At 41.3% G+C, this 25,583-nt stretch overlaps 1 protein-coding gene across 3 annotated transcripts in view; it reads right to left on the bottom strand.

Annotated features, from left to right (window-relative positions):
• The window catches only part of MED12L (mediator complex subunit 12L), an 837,051-nt gene that overhangs the window by 748,380 nt on the left and 63,088 nt on the right, over positions 1–25,583 (bottom strand). For all 3 annotated transcript variants that reach the window (XM_082251515.1, XM_082251517.1, XM_082251516.1), the window contains exons 4-6: positions 24,817–25,008; positions 19,783–19,942; positions 4,187–4,356 (exon numbers count right to left, since the gene is read on the bottom strand). In XM_082251515.1, coding sequence (XP_082107641.1) covers positions 4,187–4,356; positions 19,783–19,942; positions 24,817–25,008 — 522 coding nt within the window. The remainder of the gene's footprint in view (positions 1–4,186; positions 4,357–19,782; positions 19,943–24,816; positions 25,009–25,583) is intronic.

The raw sequence follows: 25,583 nt of genomic DNA, 5'->3' as shown, positions 1-25,583 counted from the left end.
ATTGGGAGAATTGGTTCACGCAAGCAAAATACAGGGGACAAAATAGGTGGAGTCTATAAGGGGTGTGGCTTCTGAGAAAGGGGAGGGGTCAAAATGGAAGGGCGGGGTCTTGCGCCCCCCCATCTTAAAACTTCACCAGCCGCCACTGATAGGTGTGATAGGAGCGTAGCCCTATGCCTGCAAATTATTTCATTAGCGCGAGCATAGGGTTCTGCTACTTTCACACCTATATATGTGTATATGTATATATACATACATGTGTGTGTGTGTGTATATATATACCCCTACACAGAAGTTCAGATGTTATGCCCGCCTCCAAAGACGCCCAAAAAATGCCCAATAAGATGCCTGCAACAAAAACGCCCAGGTGTGTTGTTGCAGGCGTTTTTTTTGGGCATTTTTTGGGCGTCTTTGGAGGCAGGCATAACATCTGAACTTCTGTATAGGGGTATATACACACACACACTTATATGTATTTATACACATACACACATATAGGTGTGATAGGAGCGTAGCCCAATGCCTGCAAATTATTTCATTAGCGCAGGCATAGGGTTCTGCTACTTTCACACCTATATATGTGTATGTGTATATATACTTACATGTGTGTGTGTATATATACCCCTACACAGAAGTTCAGATGTCATGCCTGCCTCCAAAGACGTCCACAAAAAAGCCCAATAAACGCCTGCAACAAAAACGGCCGGGTGTGAAAATATCGGAGCCACTATCCTGCTCTACTGCAATTCTAATACAAACAATCTTTTTTTTTTCTGGTTCTGGACATGCTACAGAGCTGAAACTTCACAGGTACACTTTTTAGACCCCCCAGACACTAAATCTGAAGAAATCTCTTTTTTTTTTTTTTTCAATAATTTTTTCAATAATTGGCTCTCTATCAAAAATGACAATTTTTAAGAACTTTTTTTTGTGTGATTAATAGTCCCTGGGGCATGACCCAGAACCCTAGGCACTTTTTAGGGGCATTTATTGGGCTGTTTTAGGGCTTCAAAATTGTGTTTTTTGATTACCAAAGTTCGGGTCCCATTGATTTCAATAGGGTTCTGAAATCCGGGCCGAACTTTCGGGAAGTTCGGGTGTTCTGGTCGAACCGAACTTTTCAAAAGTTCAATCCTCCCTACTTGGAAATAGGAATTGGGGCCTGGAAAAGGGCATGCTACCTATTGCTCAGGCAACATCTTTGGGAATGAGCCCAGTTTATATAGAAGGGAAGGTGGACAGGCTTCGCTTGAACTAGGTTTGTAGTTGAGAAACAGCAGATGAGACATGATGGCGTCCGAGGAGCTCTGGACCTGGTGACAAACCTGTCCAGTTTCTAAATGAAATGGGATACCAGAAGATCTACATTCAGTGTCCCCCATTTGTGGCAAAGAACTTGGAACTGAGGAAGTCTGCGTCTCAATATTCCATGCCTGGAATTTAAAGGGCTGATAGAGCAGGAACATGCAGATCTGCTTAAGACAGAATTGGTCCAATTGTCCTTAAGCGCCGTGACTTCTGGTGACTCTTTGGGGATGTAGGTCACTGCCATGGCATTATCTGACTGGATTTAGAGGTCTAGCATTGGAGGGATAACTTAATTGCCCGCAGTTCCAAGACACTGCAATTGAGTCTCTGACATAGAGGGCATCCAGGGTTTCACTCCAGCCTGACAGGCTGGCATTCTTTGTGAGAACGATCCATGTCTTATGGCTCCAGCGCTGGACTAGAAATCCACCATGGTAAGGCGAGTCTGGCCTTGCAGGTCAAATGCAAGGGGAGTTCCAGAGACTGAATTTGTTTGTCCCACGCAGCCAGAATATTTGTTGTAAAGGTCTGGAGTGAAATTAGGTATATGATACCACCTAGTACCATCATGCACGAGTGAGGGATGGCTCTGAGACCAGGAGGCCCTGGATAGGGTAATTAACAATATCAGGCCCAGGTTCTCCAATCCATGAGTCAGTTGCAATGATGATTTCAGGAAGTTTAGCATCCATCTGAAGTTCTGCAGAGTCAGCACAGCCTGGGTGGACTGCTCCTTTAACCGGAGATCATCAAAGCGGATATCCTGCACATGGATCAGAGCAAAGACTGGGGCAAACACCTTGGTGAAGACAGGCCCAGTGTTGATGAGGTGTAAAAATGTATATGTGTAGGTAAGCAATCCTGATGTCCACAGTGGCCAGCAGACCTTCTAGCATAAGGGGGGGGGGGGTAATGGGGTAATGACCGACCGGTCAAATTACTTGCAGAACTTCTGGACTCTTAACAACAGGTTGAGAGTCTTGAGATCCAGAATGAAAACATTTCTTGTTCAGAATAGAGGCAATAACCACCGTGGAGAAGCTGCTGCAACATATCCACCAATCGATCTAGGCAATAGTGTAGGGCCACAGGCAAAAGTTCTATATGGTGGTGAAAAGAGTGATATATTAAAATGGATCCAGGGTCATTGGCAATGCTTGTGGTCTTGACAGCCAAGGTCTAGAAAATGGTCATGGATAAGACAGCAGGTTGCATGGTGAGGTCACAGAAGTCCTTAAAAAAAGATCCTTACAAGCAAAAACATCCTCAACCATTAGGGTATAAGATGGCTATGATTTTTTTTCCTTTCAAATAGTGAACAAACTATAAAACATACTTAGGTGTAAGAATCACCTCCACTTTATCCAATTTATACAAGCTTAACTATATGCCACTACTAGATGACTTATGTACAAAAATGCAATCCTTGATGAGCCAACATCACACATTATTTGGCAGACTTGCTCTTTTCAAAGTAAATCTCCTCTCCAGATATCTGTACCTTTTTAGACAGTACCGACAGCCCTTTTTAAACAATTTTTTTCTTTTCTGAAAACGGTCTTGATAAAATATATCTGGGCAAATAGAAAACCTTGGCTTAGATATCAGGTCTTACCAGGCCAAAAGAGCATGGTGGAGCGACTTTACAAGACATTGAGCTATATTACAAAACAAACCACCTTACATATAATGTTGACTGGTTTGACCTGAACAACCTTAAACTATTGCTATTGATAGAAGATGATATCTCTTCAATTCCTTTATCAACTTTTCCATATATACCACCCTCTTCCTGACCTTCATCATCTACCTTACAATCTCCTCCACCTTACCACTTTCCTAGATTTTTACGCTGCATATGAAAGTTGAACTCGTTGTGGAGCAGCTAAACGCTTAATAGAAAAATCTTGTAGAACTAAAACCCAGTGAAAAGGGGGATAGGAGAGAGAATGTCCATCACCTATCAAAAAGGAGGATAGCTGGGAGTGGGAGGTCCCTTCTACTTTTTATTTGTCAATGTACTATCACCTGAATGTAGCTTCCTATAACCCATGGTTAGGACTAAGGATCCCATGTCCTGTACTGTAAGTTTAGGAAATTCAGCTGATTTTTGGATGAGGAGGAGAATAGTTGGGAAAAAAAAACACACTGGAATTGTTTTAAAAATGCATGTAAATTTAAAAATTCATTTTTGATGCACTTTCATTGAAGTCTACGGGGCACAACATCACAATGCATCACACCAAAGCAGCACAGGACAATTCCTCAAAGCTGCATCACAGTTGCGTTGCATTGATGTGAACAGACACTATTGAAATGATTGTGATTACCATTATCATTCGAATTCTGTGCAACCCAAGTTGCATTTCAAATTGCCCCAGTGTGACCAGGCCTAAAAAACTATACTCGCAGATGTCAATGTCTGCCTGCTGCCAGGCTTCAAATGGTTGTAAAGGCTGAAGATTTTTTACCCCAATTCATCCTTTCCATTAAGGTAAAAAACCTTCTATTGTCAGTCCCCCATCCCCCTCAGCACCCCCCAAAATACTTACCTGAGCCCAATCTCAGCAGGGCTGGGGTTGCCAGCTGTTTAGACATTAATGGCTGTATGTGAAGTTATTTTGAAGGGACAGCAAATTTACACTGTTATACAAGCTGTACGTTCACTACTTTGTAGCAAAGTGTAATTTCTCCAGTGTTGTCACATGAAAATATTTATAAAAATGTGAGGGGTGTACTCACTTTTGTGAGATGCTGTATGATGCTCTTCCACTTATGTTGCTACCAATGCACATTACAACAGGTTGGACGGTACCATTAATACTGTTTGACATCAAAAAAAGGAAAGGCCGAGGAGTAAAAGCTATAAGGCACTCACCTGGAACATGTAAAATGCTAACTTCTCATTGTACTCCCACTGCCTTAATGCCTGTTCTACATCTTGTGTCACAACCACTGAGCTGCTGCACTGACTGGAATTTTTGTGGTAAAAATCCGCTATCTTCACCAACTGTTCTCGAAGATACCGTGTTAATATCTGAGTCCATTCTGAAAAATGAATTAAGAAATTACATGAGCTGATTCAAATAGTAAAATGAATGCATGAAATGTTTTCCGTAAGCACATATTTGAGGTATTTTTGCAGTGTTTATTATACTAGAATTGCCTATACATACCTGCAGCAACTTTTATTGCTCCCTCTACACCCAATGCTGGGTCAATCAGAGCAGGCAAAACTCCAACACTTCCAAGTAATATCAGAGCTTCTAACCACATACCTTGATATTGTCCCTATGATTATCATTATGATAAGCTGCCTCTATGGCTGCAGGGCAGGAGTGAATAGGCAAGCTCAATCACCACCAGGAAGGGTTGGAGCTTTGCCTGATTAGAATGAACCAGCATAAGGGTCCTTTCACACGGGCTTTCCGATCAGGTCCGGTTGTCAGTTTTTCCAGACAGACCTGATCGCACACTCCATGCACCCCTATGGGGCAGCGGATATAATCGATGATATGTCTGCTGACCCCTGGTGCTATCAAATCTGATCCTGTCTGTAAAACCCAGACGGATGGTAACCATATTTTCCATCCGTCTGGAGGATCAGATCGGATGGGATTGGATGAAAACGGAGAGGTGGTCTCTGATGAGTCAATCTCTGCACACTGAGCAGAGATGGACTGGTCATCCATTGGCAGATCGATCCCCTGCTGAATAAAGCGGAGTCCACCAGGCGGAAAGCCTGTATGAAAGGACCTTTATGATGTAGATGAGACACTGAAAGCTACTGTATGTAAGTACTGTATGCTCAATTACCTCTAGCTGTCACTTTAACCACCCCCCTTCCTGACCAGGCTTTTTTTTTTGCGATTCAGCTCTCCGTTACGTTAACTGACAATTGCACAGTTGTGCAACACTGTACCCAAATAAATATTTTGTCCCTCTTTTACCAACAAATAAAGCTTTCTTTTAGTGGTATTTCATCACCTCTGCATTTTTTTTATTTTTTGCGCTATAAACAAATAAAGACAATTTGGAAAAAAAACAATATTTTTTACTTTCTGCTAAAATCATACCCAAGAAAAAATGTAAAAAATTGAATTTCTTCAATAATTTAGACCACTATGTATTCTACTACATATTTTTGGTAAAAAAAATTCCAATGAATGTATATTGATTGGTTTGCAAAAACGTTATAGCGCCTACAAACTATAAGATAGATTTTATTTTTTTACTAGTAATGGCAGCGATCAGCGACTTATAGCGGGACTGCAATATTGCAGCGGACAAATCGAACACCTAACTGACACTTTTGACACTTTTTGGGGGAACAGTGACACTAACACAGTGATCAGTGCTAAAAATATGCACTGTCACTGTACTAATGACACCGGCTGGGAAGCGGTTAACATCAGGGGCGATTAAATGTTTGCCTAAATTGTGCTGACTAACGGTGGGGGAGGTGCTTGACTGGGGGGAAAGCAAAGGCCTTGGTTCCTGTGTTGCAGAAACACAGGATCAGTACCTTCACGAATGACAATAGGCAGATTGTCGTTCTGCCTCTGTACTGTCTAATTGGCACGTGCCGGCAGACATCGAGTCCACGGTACCCATCGCTGGACTTCTGCTGAGCGTGAGCACGCCCCAGACCAGGAAGTGTCAGATCACGTACTAGGTACATGATCTGGCCCAGAGCCGTTGGCTTGCCACAGTATATGTACATGGGGCGGTTGCTAAGTGGTTCTAACCACTTGCCCACTGGGCAATTCCGCCCCTTTTCTGACAAGGCTAATTTTGGTAGTGCTTAAACACCGCTGGGTTTTTTTTATTTTTTTCTAAATTAACGAATAAAGAGCAAATTCAAATTCTGCAAACAGGTCATTTTTGTCCTTCACTGATGTGCGCTGCTGATGCAGCACGGATGGGCACTGATGAGGTAGCATTGATGGGCACTGATGAGGCGGCACCGGTGGGTACTGATAAAGAGGCACTGAGGAAATTGTATTGATATGCAACACTGGTAGGTGGTACTAATAGGTGACATTGATGAGGAGACACTCGTGGGCACAGATTGGCAGCAGTGGTGGTCACAGTTTGGCAGCAGTTTGGCAGCAGTGGTGGTCACAGATTGGCAGCAATGATAGACACAGATTGGCAGGGGTCAATTATTGGGTCTCTTCTCTCCTCCAAACGCTAACAGTGTGACAAGGAAAGGTGAAGAAAGGCGGTAACCAGTTTCTGTTGACATCGGGCTGCTGATTGGCACTTTACCTCAATCTGTGTTTGGCAGTGTCCAGAGGAGTAGCGGGCATGATTATATGAAGGCTTCTCAGAACTGGATGACTGTGCTGTAGCAGTCATTCGGCTATAGCGCAAGTGGTTAAAGTACTTTTTATGCAACTTTCACATGTGTATAAGCTTGTCATTTTTGATTAATATTATCATTAATATTATTACAGGTACTTTTATAGTGTCATTCATTTACACAGTGTTTTAGATATCTGTATATTCACATCAGTCCCTACCCTCAAGGAGCTTACAATCTAAGGTCCCTAACTTACATGCATACTCAGGCACAGGGAGAACATGCAAACTTTAGGGAGGTAGTGCCTTGGTTGGGATTTGAACTGACGACCCTAGTGCTGCTATTTTAGTACATGTGGAGATTTGAAGACTAGCCACAAGAGGCTGGATAGATTACCAACTGCAATGACTTTGCCTAACTGCTTAACGACTGTGGAGATGAAATGTAAGCTACAGAATATGTTGCTAACACTGTGGAGATTAAATAGAATTTACTTAATATATTAACACTGAGTTTTTAAAGCACCAAGACACAACAAGTTTATTGAGTCTAAACTGCTCTCTTTTACATGTATATCTAAAAATTGTATGGAATATTTACACTGGACTACCTTGGATCAATGTAAGTATGCATATCTCATACCTGAGGGACCACTGGGGAGGTGGAAATCACTGTAGTGGACGGCACTACTACCATGATATCCACAATTTACCAGGTCCTGCTCTGGTTCTGAGTGGAGTGGCTGCCCCTTTGAACACAGATCATAGGGGCTTGCTTGCTCAGTACTGCTGCCATTCATAGAGCGCCTTATGCTTTTTTAACGAATACAAGGTGTTCTCTGAATAGGATGGACAGGAGTGACCTGATGTTACAATCTCTATCCCGTCCAATCAAGAATGCCTTGTATTCACTGAAGCAAATACAAGGCGTTTTATTAATGGCTTCAGTACCAGGCAAGCAACCCCCTGCAGTCAGTGTGCAGAGGGAAAGCCACTTGCAAAAATAAAAAATGTAAAGATGGCTTCCTGAGGAGCCATAATGGTGAAATGCACGTCGGTGTGGGGATCCGTCACTTCCGGGTCCTGTGAGACATCATTTCCCAGCTGATTAGTCAGAACAAGGCTTGGAAGACACCAACCCTGGAGAAGCCATTTGATATCTGCACAAGCTGTACACATTAGTGCCGATGCATGGGCACTAATACATGTGAGTGCAATTCCTATATGTTATGTTTTTAATACCCCCATCCTTGAGAGGACACCCCTACTGAGTTGGACACAACTGTATCCATACAACCACGCACTACTGGAGCCGATGATGTTCCTTCTGGTCTAGAGGCTCTTGCTTTCACCAGGTTTAATAAACTTTTCCCTACCTAGACCCTGATCCAAAAAATCTGGAACAAAGCTAAGCAGCTTCAACTGGTGACAGGTTTTACTCAGTATAGCCCGAATTAAGACAATCATTCGTACCCTGAGTTGGCCAAACCTAAATATAGCAGTAAATGGAAATCTTTGGGGTCACTCATCTCTACCATGTTTTTCCCTACAGCACCTTATGTCCCTTTCAGGATTTACAAACTTACTTTCACCTCCCTCACACAATGCATTTCTAATATCTACAGTTACAACACGCTGTACAAGCTCAGGGTGATAGCATAGTGTGTCGACAGTCTCCCAGCCCACTTTTTTAACCTGATGCAGAGCACCACTCTAGGATTTATTTCCAGAAGCTATGTAACACTATTGAATAATTTTCTGTCTGACCATCCTTTGTAATCGGTGACATTTTGAGGAGGAGGATGTGGGCGCTTTTGAGGCTGAGCAGTAAGAAGAAACCGTAGAACGTACTCAAACATGCTCCCTGAATGTCAACCAAAGGCTAATGCATATTTAGATCTTGTTGCAGGCCTATTACACTCCATTGAAACGCTTTAGAATGGGTGCTTTGCAGGATTCCACCTGCATTGAATGCCAACGGGACCATGGGGATCTAATTCACCTATTTTGGTGCGTCCAAAACAGCATACCTACTGAATGGGCATAGTGACTAGCCTTAACCCTACGTTCACACATATGTATTTTTTAGTACATTTTGCAATTTGCAGAAACGCACTACAGTCCATTTAACATGGTTTCCTATGGGACACGTTCCCATCTATGCATTTTCCAGCCGGCGCGTCTTTGGAAAGAGTCTGGGACTTTTTTTCCTGCAGCAGATTGTGTTTTGCATGTAATAACTTCAATGGAGTCACACCAGAAATGCGTTGACTTTGTGATGTTTTTTTTTTTGATGCGTTTCGTGTTTTATTTTCCCTTTAAAACACTGTAAATAGTTGGTTGCTAAGGAGTGAACCGGGGAGCCGGCCGCCACATCCTTAACAACTGATGGGTCCTTAGCTGTCAGCGGGGTTCCCCTTTGGGTCTGGTATGGATTTGGAGGGGAACCCCACGCCAAAAAAAAAAAGGCGTGGACTCCTCCCCCCCCCCTCTCGAGTCCATAGCAGACTCTTATCCGAGCATGCAACCCAGCAGGTCAAGAAAGGGAGGGGACGAGCGAGTGCTCCCCCTCCTGAATTATACTAGGCCACATACCCTTAACATATTGGGGGGTTCTTTGGGGCAGGGGAGGCTCTGCCCCCCACCCCAAAGCACTTTGTCCCTGTGTTGATGGAGACAAGGGCCTCTTCCCCACAATCCTGGCTGTGGGGGTCTGTGGGTAGGGGGCTTATCGGAATCTGGAAGCCCCCTTAAACAAGGGGGCCCACAGATCCCACCCCCCATGTGAAAAAAAGTGTAAAAGGGACTAAAGACAGGAGCCATTTTTGAAAAATGTCCTCCGATGTAGATCCATCGTCAATCATGGCACCCACAACACCCAAAAAAAGAAAAAAAAAAGAAAAAAGCTCCGCTCCCAATGAACACTCCTGTGGTCTGCCTGCCCCGCCATGTGACAGTTCCTAAATAGCTAAGGGGTGGAGCCACTTGGTACACCACCCCCCTGTCGCGTCGGCAACCCTGCATGCACCGGTCTATGACATCACAGGGGGCGTTGCCAGTTGGCCCTGCTCCTTAGCTATTTAGGAATTATCACACAATGGGGAAGGCAGAACATGGGAGCATTCGTTGGGAACGGAGCTTTTTTGTTTTGTTTTTTCGGGTGTGGCAGGCTTCATGATTGATGATGGATCTACATCGGGAGACATTGTTTTTTTATTTTTAATAAGGGAATTGTCAAAAACTGGCTCCTGTCTTCATTCATTTTACATTTTTTTACACTTTTTTAGTGAATGGGTAGGGGTCCTATCTACCCAATACTCATTCAGGCCGGATCTGGGGGCCCCTTTGTTAAAAGGGAGCTTTCAGATTCTGATAAGCCCCCCCACCCGCAGACCCTCACCACCACAGTCTAGGGTTGTGGGGAAAAGGCCCTTGTCCCTCTCAACATGGGGACAAGGTGCTCTGGGGCAGGGAGGGCAAAGAACCCCCCCCCCCCCCCATGTTGAGGGCGTGCAGCCTGGTATGTTTCAGGAGAGGGGGGCGCTCACTCAATCCCTCCCTTGCCTGACCTGCCGGGCTGCATGCTCAAATAAGGGTCTGTCAAGGATTGGGGGGGGGGCCCCACGTCATTTTTCAAAAAGATTTTGGCACGGGGGTTCCCCTCCAAATCCATACCAGACCCTAAGGTCCTAGTATGGGTTTGCAGGGGGGAACCCACGCAATTTTTTTAATGAATTGTTTGCAAGCAACTTATTTCAATTCATGTATGGCCATTCCCATTCATGAGAAGTCAATCTATTGATCAACTTTTCATGAACTGGCTTGTTGCTTAATCAGTGCATGCAGCCAAGTGGCAATGACACAACAGGGAGGATTTCCCTATCCACCTTGAGGCTGGATTCACATAAATGCGTTTTTTCATGCTTTTTGCAGGATTGCATTTCATTTTTGTAACATAGGTTCCTATGGAACACATTCACATTAATGCATTTTTGTGCCTCTGTGTTTTTGGAAAGGATTGGGGACTTTTTTTCCTGCAGCATTTTGCATGTAATAGACTTCAATGGACCTGCATCCAAAACGCAAGTATTGCATTTTTCCTGCGATTTTGCCGCGTTTTGCGTTTTTAAATCTGCCTAACAACAAATTTTCCAAAAAAAAAAACCCATAAAAAAAGCAAAATGCGAATTGCGGTAAAATAGCTCAAAAATAGCTGTTAAAAAAACATGGAAAAGCAAAATGCACTACAGAAATGCTCAAAAGCAACATGAATAGGTGTGAATCGAGCATGAATGTGGGGAAATTATCTCAGTTTTTATCATTCACCTGGCTGGCTAAACTAAAAAAAATGAGCCATGTTTGGCCAGCTTAGTCCCGGTTCCCACTGATGCGATGCTGGAAACCCTGCGAATCAGTGCACATCACAGTGCGAACTGTGAAATGGTTCGGGAATCAGATCGCATATGTGTGAGCACCCATGCGATCCGATTCCACTGCAAACAAAAAAAGGGTTCTCCACCATTTTGGTGCGAATGTAATGCAATTTCAGCCATACATTATGTATGGCTGAAATCGCATCGCACAGACACTGCATCTGATCTCCACAGCAATGCAGTGTGAATCACATGCGAAGTCTGGCATCACACTAGTGTGAACTGGCACTTAAGGGTCTGCAAGCCTCAAACATTTGCACTGCCTATCTCTATCGTAATATACCAATTAACCACTTAATGACCAGCCGCCACAGTTATACGGTGGTAGGTTCCCACGAATAGCCATACCTGTAAAGCAGTTTGCGTGATCGCTCCCTGTGGTGAGAGAACGGCGATCTGCTGATGTAAACACAGCAGACTGTTGTTCTCTCAGTAATCTCCTATTAAGAAACACAGGTCCCTGTACTGATTCCACAAGCCCATCCCCCTCACAGTTAGAAAACTCCCCCTAAGCTCACATTTTACCCTTTGATCGTCCCTGGGTTAAACCCTTCCCTGCCAGTCTCATTATTACAGTCACAGTGCATATTTGTAGAACTTATTACTGTAGTAATGTCACTGGTCTCCCCAAAAGTGTCAAAAGTGTCAGTTAGGGGTCCGATCTGTCTGCCGCAATGTAGCAGTCCCGCTAAAAATCGCAGATCACCACCATTACTAGTAAAAAAATAAATAAATAAATATGACAAATCTTTCCCCTAGTTTGAAGACGCGATAACTTTTGCGCAAACCAATCAATATACACTTATTGGGATTTGTTTTACCAAAAATATGTAGCAGAATACAATTTGGCCTAAAATGATGAAAACATTTACTTTTTTTTTTTTTATTGCGATTGTTATACACCCTGTTCCAAATTATTATGCAAATTATATTTTTCTCATTTACCTAAATAATTGATTTAAATAACAGTCAGCATAATTCACATGTTATCATTATTAAGAGTACAATTCAAATTTTATTGAACAAACCTCCTAATGATAACAGTATTTTTTTTTTTTTTAAACATAAAAAAACGTACAATGCACTGTTCCAAATTATTACGCACAGTAAGTTTCAAAACACTTTATAGGTTGTAAAGAACTGAAAATTGTCATTTGTTGTGCTTGCAGCATATTTACTGAAATCAAAAGCTATTTCAATCAAACTTATAACAACTTTTTAAACACAGGTCACGTTACGTTTTAACATAGGACCCCTTATTTGATAGCAGCTTCACAAGTCTTGCATCCAAGAACTTTTGAGTTTTTGGACAGTTTCTGCTTGAACTTGTTTGCAAGATGTCAGAATAGCCTCCCAGAGCTGCTGTTTGGATGTAAACTGCCTCCCACCCTCATATATCTTTTGCTTGAGGATGCTCCAAAGCTTCTCAATAGGATTGAGGTCAGGGGGGGATAGAGGCCACACCATGACTTTCTCTCCTTTTATTCCCATAGCAGCCATTGATGTAGAGGTATTCTTTGCAGCATGAGATGGTGCATTGTCATGCATGAAGATGATTTTATTATGGAAAGCATAGTTCTTCCTTCTGTACCAGAGAAGAGAGTGGTCAGTCAGAAACTCCACATACTTTGCAGAGGTCATCTTTACACCTTCGGGGACCCTAAAGGGGCTGACCAGCTCTCTTCCCATAATCCCCGCCAAAAACATGACTCCACCACCGCCTTGCTGACGTCTCAGCCTTGTTGGAACAGGGTGGCCGTCCACCAACCATCCACTACTCCATTCATCTGGACCATCCAGGGTTGCACGGCACTCATTAGTGAACAGGACTGCTTGAAAATTAGTCTCCATGTATTTTTCTGCCCAATGCAGCCGTTTCTGCTTGTGAGCATTGGTTAGTGGTGGCCAAATAGAAAGTTTATGCACAGTTGCAAGACTCTGGAGGACTCCACACCTTGATGTCCGTGGGGCTCCAGAGGCACCAGCAGCTTCAAATATCTGTTTGCTGCTATGTAATGGTATTTTAGCAGCTGCTCTCTTGATTTGATGCATGGATCTGGCAGAAATCTTCCTCAATGTGCCTTTTTAATACAATTATCACAGGTGTCCGAGATTGTTTTCAGTGATCAAAAGAGCCCTGAGACACAATGCCATTCATGAGTTAAACTGAAAAAATATGTAATCTTTGTGACACTTAAATAGAATTTGCATAATAATTTGGAACAGGGTGTATAGCAGAAAGCAAAAAATACTGCTTTTTTTTTTTTCAAAAAATGTCGCTCCTCTTTTGTTTACAGCGCAAAAAATAAAAAAATAAAAATCAAGCAGGGGATCAAATACCTCCACAAGAAAGCTTAATTTGTGGGAAAAAAAGGACATCAATTTTCTTAGGGTACAGCGTTGCAAGACCGTGAAATTGTCAGTTAAAATAATGCAGTGCCGAATCACAGAAAATGGCCTGGTTATTAAGGGGGAAAATCTTCCGCTCCAGAAGTGGTTAAATAATTTACAGTTGCCTTCTCTAGCAAACTTTCAGTAAGAGCCTATGTTTTTATGTTCCTTGGACAAGCCCATTTTTCTCTAAACCCTATTATGTTCTGGCTATGTCAGTTGTTTCTATAATTAATTCTATCAATCAATCAAATCCATCCGACGGCTTATTTTGTCATGTTTGATATGCAGGTGAGGTTCTGCAAAAGTAATATACCATACAAGCTTCAGATGGAGAACTGACAACATTCATAAACAACTTATTCATCGTTAAATAACACCTATTTATGTTTCTGAAATACAGAGCAATTTTGATGCACAGTAAATGACCACTGTTCTCTTACCTTGCAAACAACCCCATTATCACATTAGCTTATGCTACTGAAACATTTTTCCTTTTTCTATAAACCCCTATTACAATAATGATACCAAGATTACCAAGAGCGAAGAACCCTAGACTATGAAATCCACAAACTAAATGCAGTTCGGTATTCATTAAGCCTGGGTTCACATTGTTGTGGTGCATTGACACATTAATTTGAATTGTTTGTCTAACGCACACAAAACACTGGACAAAAAAAAAAGGTGTCTTATTTTCGTAGCACATCACACCATAACACATGGTAGTGCAGGTGTATTGGAATGGTGTGTTACCGTGCCATTAGGAAAAAATGGCAACACAGAGCACCAATGTGCACAACGTTAGCTTGGCTTAATACATCACTTAATATATTTTTTTAATTCAAGCAATGTAATCACCTGAATTTGTCTAGGCAACGGCCTTTTGCAATCCTTGTAAAGTAAAGCTCAGAGTAGGAGAGGATGAAGCAGCACAAGTAGCCAGCAATTCATATGCTAACAAGGAAAGCAAAGTGGGGGAGGGGGCGTGTCAGCACAAGCCTTGTCCATTGGAGGACAGACAGACTGTGGTCAGCTTCAAATAAGGAAAGCAGGGGGACTGGAAGGATCAACTGGTATTTTACACAAGGAAGCAATACAAAGAGCACAGGATATCTTTTATTACAAGCACAGGGTACAACAGACATATCAGAAATATGACATGGTGGGGTAACAAACACTTTAGAACCATCCCATCATCCCATAGCAGATTTACTGCTACAAGGGGGCTCTCCTGTGCAGATTCACATATATATATATACAGGATTCTGCACTTCAGCCTGCAGGGGGCGCTCACGCGGGCATCATCGGCGGGGCGCTTCTGATGGGATTAATCATAAGCAGAAGCCGATATGCGGGTCCTGGGCACTGGATGTAAACCAGGCTGATCTCCGTTCTGACGGGGGGGAAGGGATGGACTGTGTGTTCCTGCCAAGCAGGGAACTAAATCCATTACTTCCCCTAGTAAAAGCACAGTACACAAAAACAAAATTGATGGACGCAATATTGCAGTCCTACTATAAGTCAGTAATTGGTGCCATTACTAGTATTAAAAACATAAATAAAAATTTCATAACTATATACCATATTTTGTAGACACTATAATGTTCGCATAAACCAATCAATATACACTAATTGGGATTTTCTTTGTTCCAAGAACATGTAGCAGAATACATATTGGCCTAAATTTATGAAGAAATTTGATTTTTTTATTTTTTTTATTGGATCTATTCTACAGCAGAAAGTAAAAAATATTGTCGGTCTTTTTTGTTTATAAAGTATGGACAAAGATAACCCTCCAGTGGGATTTTTAGGGCATAAGGATGATCATGAATAGGAAAAATGTAACAAAGTTTTATTCAAAAATTATAAAAAAGACACAACAAACAATCAATGATACATTTTAAAATATGTGCAGTAAACAAACAATAGTGCACGGACTCATACATAGGTAACCATGCATCAACTGTCCAAAGTCGTGTGAGAGAAGATAGCCGGACGCGTTTCGAAAACAAACGTTTTTCTTCTTCAGGGGCAGATGGTTAAACTGCAGATGCTTTCTACAAGTGTAGAACATTGACAGTTTATACATCAACAACAGAGAATTGTTATAATTCTACATATATAGAACAACAAGTTACATATAAACACATGTACTGACCCATGTATAAATAGACCACATAGACGTATACCGCATCATTTAAAAACATAAGGATTGTTCTGCCATCGCGTGCTATTCAGGATCCTTTTGACCTGTGAGTTCACACCCCAATTGATTTCAACCACAAGGGGCAAAGAGAGAGACCCAATGATGACCACTCTTTCAACAGAAACAATCTGCCAAGAATAAATAGACTAGTCATAATGCAAACTTACATGGTTTTTAGTCACATGGGTGATTAGTCATCCTCCCATACCTACCTGGACTGTATTGTTTGTCGGTCAGACCAACGTAGGAGCCCCAAATTGAGGAAAGTAGAGGAAGGAAAGGGAGCATCAGGGGGCAAAAAGCCCTATGTCGATATAATTCAGATAGATGTAAAGCAAATGAATATAATATACAATATCTCACAAACGTGAGTACACCCCTCACATTTTTAAAAATATTTTATTTTATCTTTTTATGTGACAAAACTGAAGAAATTACACTTTACTGCACTTTGCTACAATGTAATGAAGTAAATGTACAGCTTGAATGACAGTGTAAATTTGCTGTCCCCTCCAAATAACTCAACACACAGCCATTTGCAGCAAACTGCTGGCAACAAAAGTGAGTACACTCCTAAGTGGAAATGTCCAAATTGGGCCCAATTAGCCATTTTCCCTCCCTGGTGTCATGTGATTCGTTAGTGTTACAAGGTCTCAGGTGTAAATGGGGAGAAGGTGTGTTAAATTTGGTGTTATCGCTCTCACTCTCTCATACTGGTCACTGGAAGTTCAACATGGCACCTCATGGCAAAGAACTCTCTGAGGATCTGAAAAAAAGAATTGTTGCTCTACTTAAAGATTGCCTAGGCTATAAGAAGATTGCCAAGACCCTGAAACTGAGCTTCAGCACGGTGGCCAAGACCATACAGCGGTTTAACAGGACAGGATCCACTTAGAACAGGCCTCGCCATGGTCGACCAAAGAAATTGAGTGCACATGCTCAGCGAGGTTGGTTGCTCCAGAGGTTGTCTTTGGGAAATAGAGGTATGAGTGCTGCCAGCATTGCTGCAGAGGTTGAAGGGGTCAGCCTTTCAGTGCTCAGACCAAATGCCGCACACTGCATCAAATTGGTCTGCACGGCTGTCATCCCAGAAGGAAGCCTCTTCTTAAAATGATGCACAAGAAAGCCTGCAAACAGTTTGCCAATGACAAGCAGACTAAGGACATGGATTACTGGAACCATGGCCTGTGGTCTAATGAGACCAAATTCATCTTTTTGATTCAGATGGTGTCAAGCGTGTGTCGTGGCAACCAGGTGAGGAATACAAAGGCAAGTGTGTCTTGCCTACAGTCAAGCATGGTGGTGAGAGTGTCATGGTTTAGACATTAATGGCTGCGTGTTGAGTTATTTTGAGGGGACAGCTAATGTTACACTGTTATACAAGCTGTACACTCACTACTTTACATTGCAGCGAAGTGTCATTTCTTCTGGGTTGTCACATGAAAAGATATAATAAAACATTTTAAAAAATGTGAGGGGTGTACTCACTTTTGTGAGATACTGTAGCTAAGGACTAGTTTGCAAAGAAATTATGCTGCACTTAGCTGGCACCCCCTTGTGTTCCTTTTTTGTAATTTCGGCCGATGAATGATGGTCATCATTGGGTCTCTCTCTTTGCCCTTTTTGGTTGGAATCAATTGGGGTGTGAACTCACAGGTCAAAATTGCTGAATAGCACACAATGGCAGAACAATCCTTATGTTTTTAAATGATGCGGTATACGTATGTGGTCTATCTATATATGAGTCAGTACATGTTTTTATATGTAACATATTGTTCTATATGTACAATAATTCTCTGTTTTTGATGTATAAACTGTTAATGTTCTACATTTGTAGAAAGCATCTGCACTTTAACCATCTGCCCCTGAAGAAGAAAAAAGTTTGTTTTCGAAACGCGTCAGTCTATCTTCTGTCACACGACTTTGGACAGTTGATGCATGTTACCTATGTATGAGTAAACGCACTATCATTTGTTTACTGCATATCTTTTATGATGTATCATTGATTGTTTGTTATGTCATTTTTATAATTTTTGAATAAAACTTTGTTACATTTTTCCTATTCATCATAATCCTTATGCCCTAAAAAATCCCACCAGAGGGTTATCTTTTTCAATACTCTTTGAGTCTATCAGGGATGTGGAGAGCATTTTGCATCTCCCTTCATCACCATACCAAAACCATTCTTTTGTTTATAGTGCAAAAAATTATAAAAAAACGCAGTGGTGAACAAATGCCTCCAAAAGAAAGCTCTATCTGTGGGTAAAAAATGACAAACTTTATTTGGATGCAGTGTAGCATGATTGTGTAATTAATTGTCAGTTGAAATAACGTAGTCCCGTATTGCAAAAGATGGCCTTGTCAGAAGCTGGGGGGGTGGATCTTCCGCAGATCAAGTGATTAAAGGAAGTGGTTTGAATGATTGCTGGCTTTCATTAACCACTTGACTTCCGGAAGATTTACCCCCAATTCAGGACCAGGCCATTTTTAGCTTATTGCTGCTGCATTCATTTAATTGACACTTGTGTGGTCATGCAACACTGTACATAATAGTTATGTCCTTTTTTCCTAACAAAGACTTTAAGGTTTTTTTTTTTGTTTGTTTTTTTTTGCACATTTGACCAGCAGCGGAGGACTAGAAGCTCTTCCTGCTTATGTTTCCCTGCAGACAGGCTGGGAAATTTCTGGGTCATGTGACAGCTGTATATCAATTAGGAAAAAGGTACATAGATGTAATAATTACAGTGTCATTAACTACATACATTTTTTTGCACATTTGACCAGCAGCATAGGACTAGAAGCTCCTCCTGCTTATGTTCCCCTGCAGACAGGCTGAGAAAGATCTGTGTTACGTGACAGTTGTATATCTATTAGGAAAAATGTACCGTATTTGCCGGCGTATAAGATGACTTTTTGACCATAAAAACATCCCCCAAAAATAGGGGGGGTCGTCTTATATGCAGAGTATAAAATGTGAGGCCTGCCAGATGTGTGGTAATAATGTATGTACTGTAGCGGAGTAAAAAATGTGAGGACTACGGTACTTTACAAGGCCCAAAACAAACCTCCTTATTAATCTCCAAGCAGGGTAAGTACACAAATGTCCCTATTAATCTCAAAGCAGGGTAAATACACATGGTGTAATCTCCCAACGCGCTGGATGTGCGGTAATACTGTACCGGTATGTACTGTCGTTTCGGCTACATACAGTATACCGCGCTGAGCCAATCACGGTGAGCGATGGATGTATTCTATTAATAAATACAAAGCCAGCTCTGATTGGCTTAGTCAGCGAGAGTAACATCATCAGCCTGCCTCTCTGACTCCGTCAATCTGAGCTGGCTTTGTATTCAATAATAGAATACATCGCTCACCATGATTGGCTCAGCGCGGTATACTGTATGTAGCTGAAGCTACGGTACATACCGGTACAGTATTACCGCACATCCAGCGCGTTGAGAGATTACACCCTGTGTATTTACCCTGCTTGGAGATTAATAGGGAGGTTTGTTTTGGGCCATGTAATGTACCGTAGTCCTCACATTTTTTACTCCGCTACAGTACATACAATATTACCGCACATCCAGCGGGTTGAGAGATTACACCCTGTGTATTTACCCTGCTTGGAGATTAATAGGGAGGTTTGTTTTGGGCCATGTAATGTACCGTAGTCCTCACATTTTTTACTCCGCTACAGTACATACATTATTACCGCACATCCAGCGGGTTGAGAGACTAATAGGGACATTCGTTTTCAGCCATGTAAAGTAGTCCTCACATTTTATACTTCGCTACGGTACAGAAGGGGGGTAGTCTTATACGGCAAATATAGCCCAAAACCTATATTTTAACGTGAAAATTAGGGGGTGGTCTTATACACCCAGTCGTCTTATACGCCGGCAAATACGGTATTTAGACATTTTTGTTTCTTTTATTAAAATAATTACATAGCCATCATCCACATACAGAGATAGAAGGGACAAAGTAAATTAGACAGTGTGTGCTTAGTATCACTGTAATGTTCTCTTTGATGCACCCATTTCACTAAAGTGAAAATTCACTTGTCAAAGTAGCAATACAAAGTAAAATAGGGTCTATGTTTTGAGATAAAAATAGAACACGTGATGAAACTGGAAATACCTATGTTTGGATCAGTTGATTGTCGTTTCTTTATTTTAGCTTCTGAAATAGCAGCATAGTATGCGCAAGTCATTTTCAATAGCCAGGCAGCTCGCAACAGTGGCACTGAATATTTGGCCAGGTATCCAAAAACATCTTCTTTCTTGCTAAGTATAGGTACCTACAAAAAATGACAGGACATCTAACTGATGATACAAGTAAAAATTTACTTTTAAAATATCCCAGCTCTTTTAAATAAGCAAGTTTGCAAATGTTGCCTTGCATCTTTTCCCTTTATTGAATTGTTCTTTGTGAGCTTATTGTTCCAGCCAGTTTAAAATTGTATTTATTCATACCTGATAAAACTGCAAACTCTACATGCAGAGCCATATATTAGAAGGCCTAAATTTGGAAGACAAATTTAGGCAGATTGTTATTAAATATTTAACCTTTGCTTCCTGCTTAATCACTTTAAGACCGGAAGGATTTGCCCCCTTCCCGACCAGATCCTATTTTGTGATTCAGCACTGCGCTACTTTAACGGACAATTGCGCGGTCGTGCGATGATGTACCTAAACAAAATTTTCTTTTTCTTCACAAACAGAGCTTTCTTTTGGTGGTATTTAATCACCTGTGCGATTTTTGTTTTTTTGCGCTATAAACAAAAAAAGAGCGACAATTTCGAAAAAAAATAAAAAAACTATATTTTTCACATTCATGCTATATGCCAAAAATAATGTAGAAATCTAATACAATAATACATATTTTTGGTAAAAAAAATCTCAATAAGCATATTTTGATCGGTTTGCGCAAAAGTTATTGTGTCTACTAACTACGGAAAGATTTATGTCATTTATATTGTTTTTTTTTTTTTTACAAGTAATGGCGGCGATCTACAATTTTTTGCGGGACTGCGACATTGCGGTGGACAGATAGGACCCCTAACTGACATTTTTGACACTTTTGGGGGTACCAGTGACATTACTACAGTATCAGTGCTAAAAATGTGCACTTTTACTGTAATAATGCCATTGGCAGGGAAGGGGGTTAACCCTGTGGGTGATCAAGGGGTTAAATTTAAGCCTAAGGGAGCGATTCTAACTGTTGGGGGGCGTGGCTTCTGAAATGACCATAGAGACATGTAATCCTATATAGCAGGATCACATGATCTCTATGATTATCCCAGGGAGAAGAACGGTTGGCTGTGTTTACAACAGCCGACTGTCCTTCTCTCTCATCGGGGAACGATCGCGGGTGTCAGGGGACAATCGGAGCCGCCTGACACAGGCATCGGCTTCCCCACTGACGAGCAGAGAATTTATAACACTTTAAATTCATTTCAGTAATTGTCAAAGTAAAAGAAAATGAATTCTGTAGATAAAAATACTGACATGCCCGCCGATAAGGGCCCCTCTTGAGCAGCTGATAAGATGGATCAAGCAATGTGCTCATCTCTATGCTTGATTTAATGCAACACATTATAAACCTCTCTCCTCTTTTTGCTTGTTAAATGTGAATACTGGTCTACTTGGTCATATGATATACATACACACTTTTAGGGTCTGTGTTGGCAGGTTTTTGTTCGTTTGGGGTTTGCATTCCCGTACAAGCCCTTAGAAATGCAAAACCCACTTGAAGTAGGTCAAAAGCAGGTCAGTAGGAGGTCAACTGCAGGTTAAATGCCGGCGTGTCAAAGGTGAATTAAAATGTGAGTCCCCCCCCCCCCCCAATGTGGAGCAGATATCAGTTGGTTAAAATTTAGCACAGGGGTATCCAACCTTTTGACCTTTCTTGGCCACATTGGAAGAAGAGAAATTGTCTTGGACCACACAGAAAATACACTAACACTAAAGCTGGGTACACGCAATCAGTGTTTTTCTGGAGGGGGGCAGTCCCCCTGTCAGAAAACAATAGCACAGCACCAGCTGGTTTGTGTATACCCAACCTATAAGTTCACCTTTGGAAACATTTTACATGATCCACCCATTTTTAAGGTGGAACATGTAACATGTTCCCACTTCTGCAGCCGCTCCCCAATTTCCCCCTCCACTCCCTGTGACAGTGGGCCAGGTATCTTTTTCCTGCTGTCACTATTTGAAAAGAGCGCGGCCATGTGGGGCTTCGCACACACAGCCGTGTCATGCTTTCTCTGTGAATAAATGAACTGCAAGTACCAACAGCTCTTGCGGTAGTTCATTGATTCTTCCTGTTATTGTGTAACTGCCTATAAGGTACTGGCAGACAGCTTACACTGACAGTCTGCAGGAGCTAATTGCAGGTGCAATGCTTTCCAGGCTCCTGCAAAAAAATGTGCATGTCTTTTTTTTTTTTTTTTAAAAGGTGAACTCATCCTTTAAGGATAGCTGATGAGCAGAAAAAGTTGCTGAGATCACAAGTTAAAGCTATTGTTTCAACTATGTGCTGTGTGGGGAGGTAGAGGGGGGTTTATGGGCATGGGGCTTTGGGGGCCCAGCCCACCCTAGCACCCCCCTAGATCATGCCATGTGGCACTTACTTGCCAAAGGATCTCCATAAAATGGGTTAGCAGAGGAAAGCATGAAATGCTCTAGAATTTTCTGGTAAAGGGCTGCTCTGACTTTGGACTTGATAAAACACAAGATGGCATGGCTCCCCAAATCAAATCAATCAAGCACAGTGATACCATGATCATTAAACCAGGTATTGGTACTTTTTGGCAGTGTGGGCAGGTGCCAAGTCCTGCTGGAACATAAAATCAGCATCTCCATAAAGCTGGTCAGCAGAGGGAAGCATGAAGTTCTCTAGAATTACCTGGTAGAGGGCAGCGCTGACTTTGGACTTGATAAAACACAGTGGACCAACAACAGCAGGGGACATGGCTCCCCAAAACATCACTGACTGTGGCAAATGTTGCATTTCATTTAAAAATCAAGATCTCAGAGTCTGGAGGAAGAGTGGAGAGGCACAGAATCCAAGTTGCATAAGGTCCAGTGTGAAGTTTTCACAATCATGTACGTCACTTCGTAAACCGGCTAGTGGGGGGCACGCGCATGTGCCATTTGGCCGCAGGGGAAGCCAATCAGCGGACAGACCTGGGAGACAGTTCTGTCAGTAATGAACACAGGGCTCTTGTGTTCAACCAGCATTTCCATACCCCACACAGTTGGAAAGCCCCCCTAGGGACACATTTAACCCTTTGATCGCCCCTGGTGTTAACCCCTTCCCTGCCAGTGTCATTAGTACAGTACCAGAAACAGTGCATATTTTTAGCACTGATTACTGTAATAATGTCACTGGTTCCCCCAAAAGTGTCAAAAATGTTAGGTGTCCGATCTGTCCACCGCGATGTCGCAGTCCCACTAAAAATTGCTGATCGCCGCCATTACTAGTAAAAAATAAATAAATAAAAATTACATAAATCTTTCCCCTAGTTTGTAGACGCGATAACTTTTGCGCAAACCAATCAATATACACTTATTGGGATTTTTTTTTACCAAAAATATGTAGCAGAATACATATTGGCCTAAAATGATGAAAAAAATTGATTTTAAATTTTATCTTATTGGTTCTATAATGTTTTATAGAAGAAAGTATATTGGGTTTTATTTTTCAGGATTGTCGCACTTTTGTTTATAGCGCAAAAAATAAAAAGATCGCTCTGGTAATCAAATACCACCAAAAGAAAGCTCCATTTGTGGGGAAAAAAGGACATCAATTTTATTTGGGTACAGCATAGCACGACTGTGCAATTGTCAGTTAAATTAACGCAGTGCCGTATCGCAAAAAATGGCTTGGTCCAGAAATGGTTAAGAGAAAGAAATACTTGAAATATATCACTCTGTGTGTAACACATCTATATAAATTATAGGAGTTTCACTTTTTGAATTGAATTACTGAAATTAACATGTTGATGATCTTCTAATTTTATGAGATTCACCTGTATTTGCAAAACAGACCCTTATAGGTTTAAATAATAGGGCAGTGCACAGATGCATGAAATTCATGAGCAGAGATGATATGCAAAATGCAATAATTCATAGTAATCAGTCAGAAATGCTCAGTTACTGTATGCAGTCTACACATAAACTGATCACAATCAATTGAAAATATATAGGCAATTGTTTTAAATAATCAAAATGATTTTAACGCAACAAAGTCATAGATTAGTTTAGTGGCAATTGATTGGATTTTCTGCTAAGACCAATTGTTCCTTTTCAGTGAAAATGATTGTTTATTGATCTAACTGTCCATATAGTGTTTCAGTTTCAGAAAAATATTTTTTTTTCATGAAAGCATTAGATATATTGAACAGCTGTATCAGTAGGTGTATTGTCAGCTTTATGCCCCATACACACGTGCAGATTATCTGCAGACTTTTGTCTGCAGACTTACCTTTTCTATGTAGTGCAAGGGCCTGCCGGATTGCATACAAATTGAAAGTGTTTAGGTTTGACCTCATATTATATGGTTTTGGTAAGTCTGCAGACAAAAGTCTGCAGATAATCTGCACGTGTGTATGGGGCATTAAACCTGGCTGCAGCAAACCAACATTTCTTTACCATAGTTTACTACACAAGATTACTACTCTCTGCACTCCTTTTTGAATAAATCCTAAGTGGACATAAAATGGCAAAGTTTAGCCTTCAAATAAAGTGTATTTATAAGCAATTTGTTTCTTCTGTTTAGGATAGAGGAGGTTAAAACCCCTGCCAGTTTATTTTTTTGTTGTATGAGTCCCATTGGGGAGGTTTTGCTTTAATTTGCTGTCAAAAGAAAATAAATCTTAGACATTGTCTCCATAGGAAGATTTTTAACCTCCTCTATCCTAAACAGAAGAAAAAAATTGCTTATAAATACACTCTATTATTACAATTGGAGAATTGTGGATTTATCATCATCTTCTATTTCGATGACAATAGCCAACAAAACAATTAGAGAGGTTGAATCACCCCAGTGTGGTCACAGATGGTGAGAAAAACTTAACAGTGGTTCTAATGCTTGACCACTCTACCCAAAACTCAAAATAGAGAAGTTTTGCCTATACATACCGTTTAATACTAGTAAATGCAATTTTACCTTTTTAGCTAGAACAGTGAGATGCTTGTTTCCAGCTAGGTCAGTAAACCAGCTATGTATTGCACCCTGAGAACGAGCAGTCACAAGCCAGTAATTGTCTTTGGCGTTAATCTGTGGCTTTTTCCTCCCTGTGTCCTGAAAGGTGTTAAGTTTCAGTTTTTCAGCTAGTATGCTGCTGAAGTATGCTCCAATCTGCAAACACATGAAATGTGAACAACACTGTTATGTTCATTTACTAGTATTCACATGCATATGGTTCTAATAACTGGGATCCAAAGCATACATTTAATATAAGGTAGTATAAAGCAGTACATTTCCAATTAAATAACAGTTAGACTTAACTGAAGAATAACTATGCTGCTGTTTAAATGAAATTGATCCTTTTTAGCTGTCTATTCTGTTTTACTGCCAGTTTCTCCCATTTGTAAATGTAGCAAGGTTTCCAGGCCTATGGCCTGATGTGGGTCTGCCATTAGTACCGGAATCCTCTCCAGCCCATGTGAGCTGAGTCCCCAGGTGTGACAACTGAAGCAGCGACAACTCCGGCATCTTTGTTTGTGGTTTTTATTGGAATTAGGGGATGGGAGAAGGGAATGAGTGGGATACTCCTTGAGGCTTAACTAATTACAATTGGGACTTTACTTCTGAAATGCCCGTTGGCGCTTCCCTGATGCCAGCCGGCGCCAGCCAATGCTCACTGACACTGAGAACACTCTGTAGAACAGAAGAAGTGCTGAATCCTCGACTTATAGTTCAGAATATCCAAG

This window comes from Pelophylax lessonae (genome assembly GCF_965119305.1).
Source record: "Pelophylax lessonae genome assembly, chromosome: 3".
Lineage (NCBI taxonomy): Eukaryota > Metazoa > Chordata > Amphibia > Anura > Ranidae > Pelophylax > Pelophylax lessonae.
Note: the sequence above shows the minus strand (reverse complement) of the source record. Positions and strands in the feature narration are given on the sequence as shown.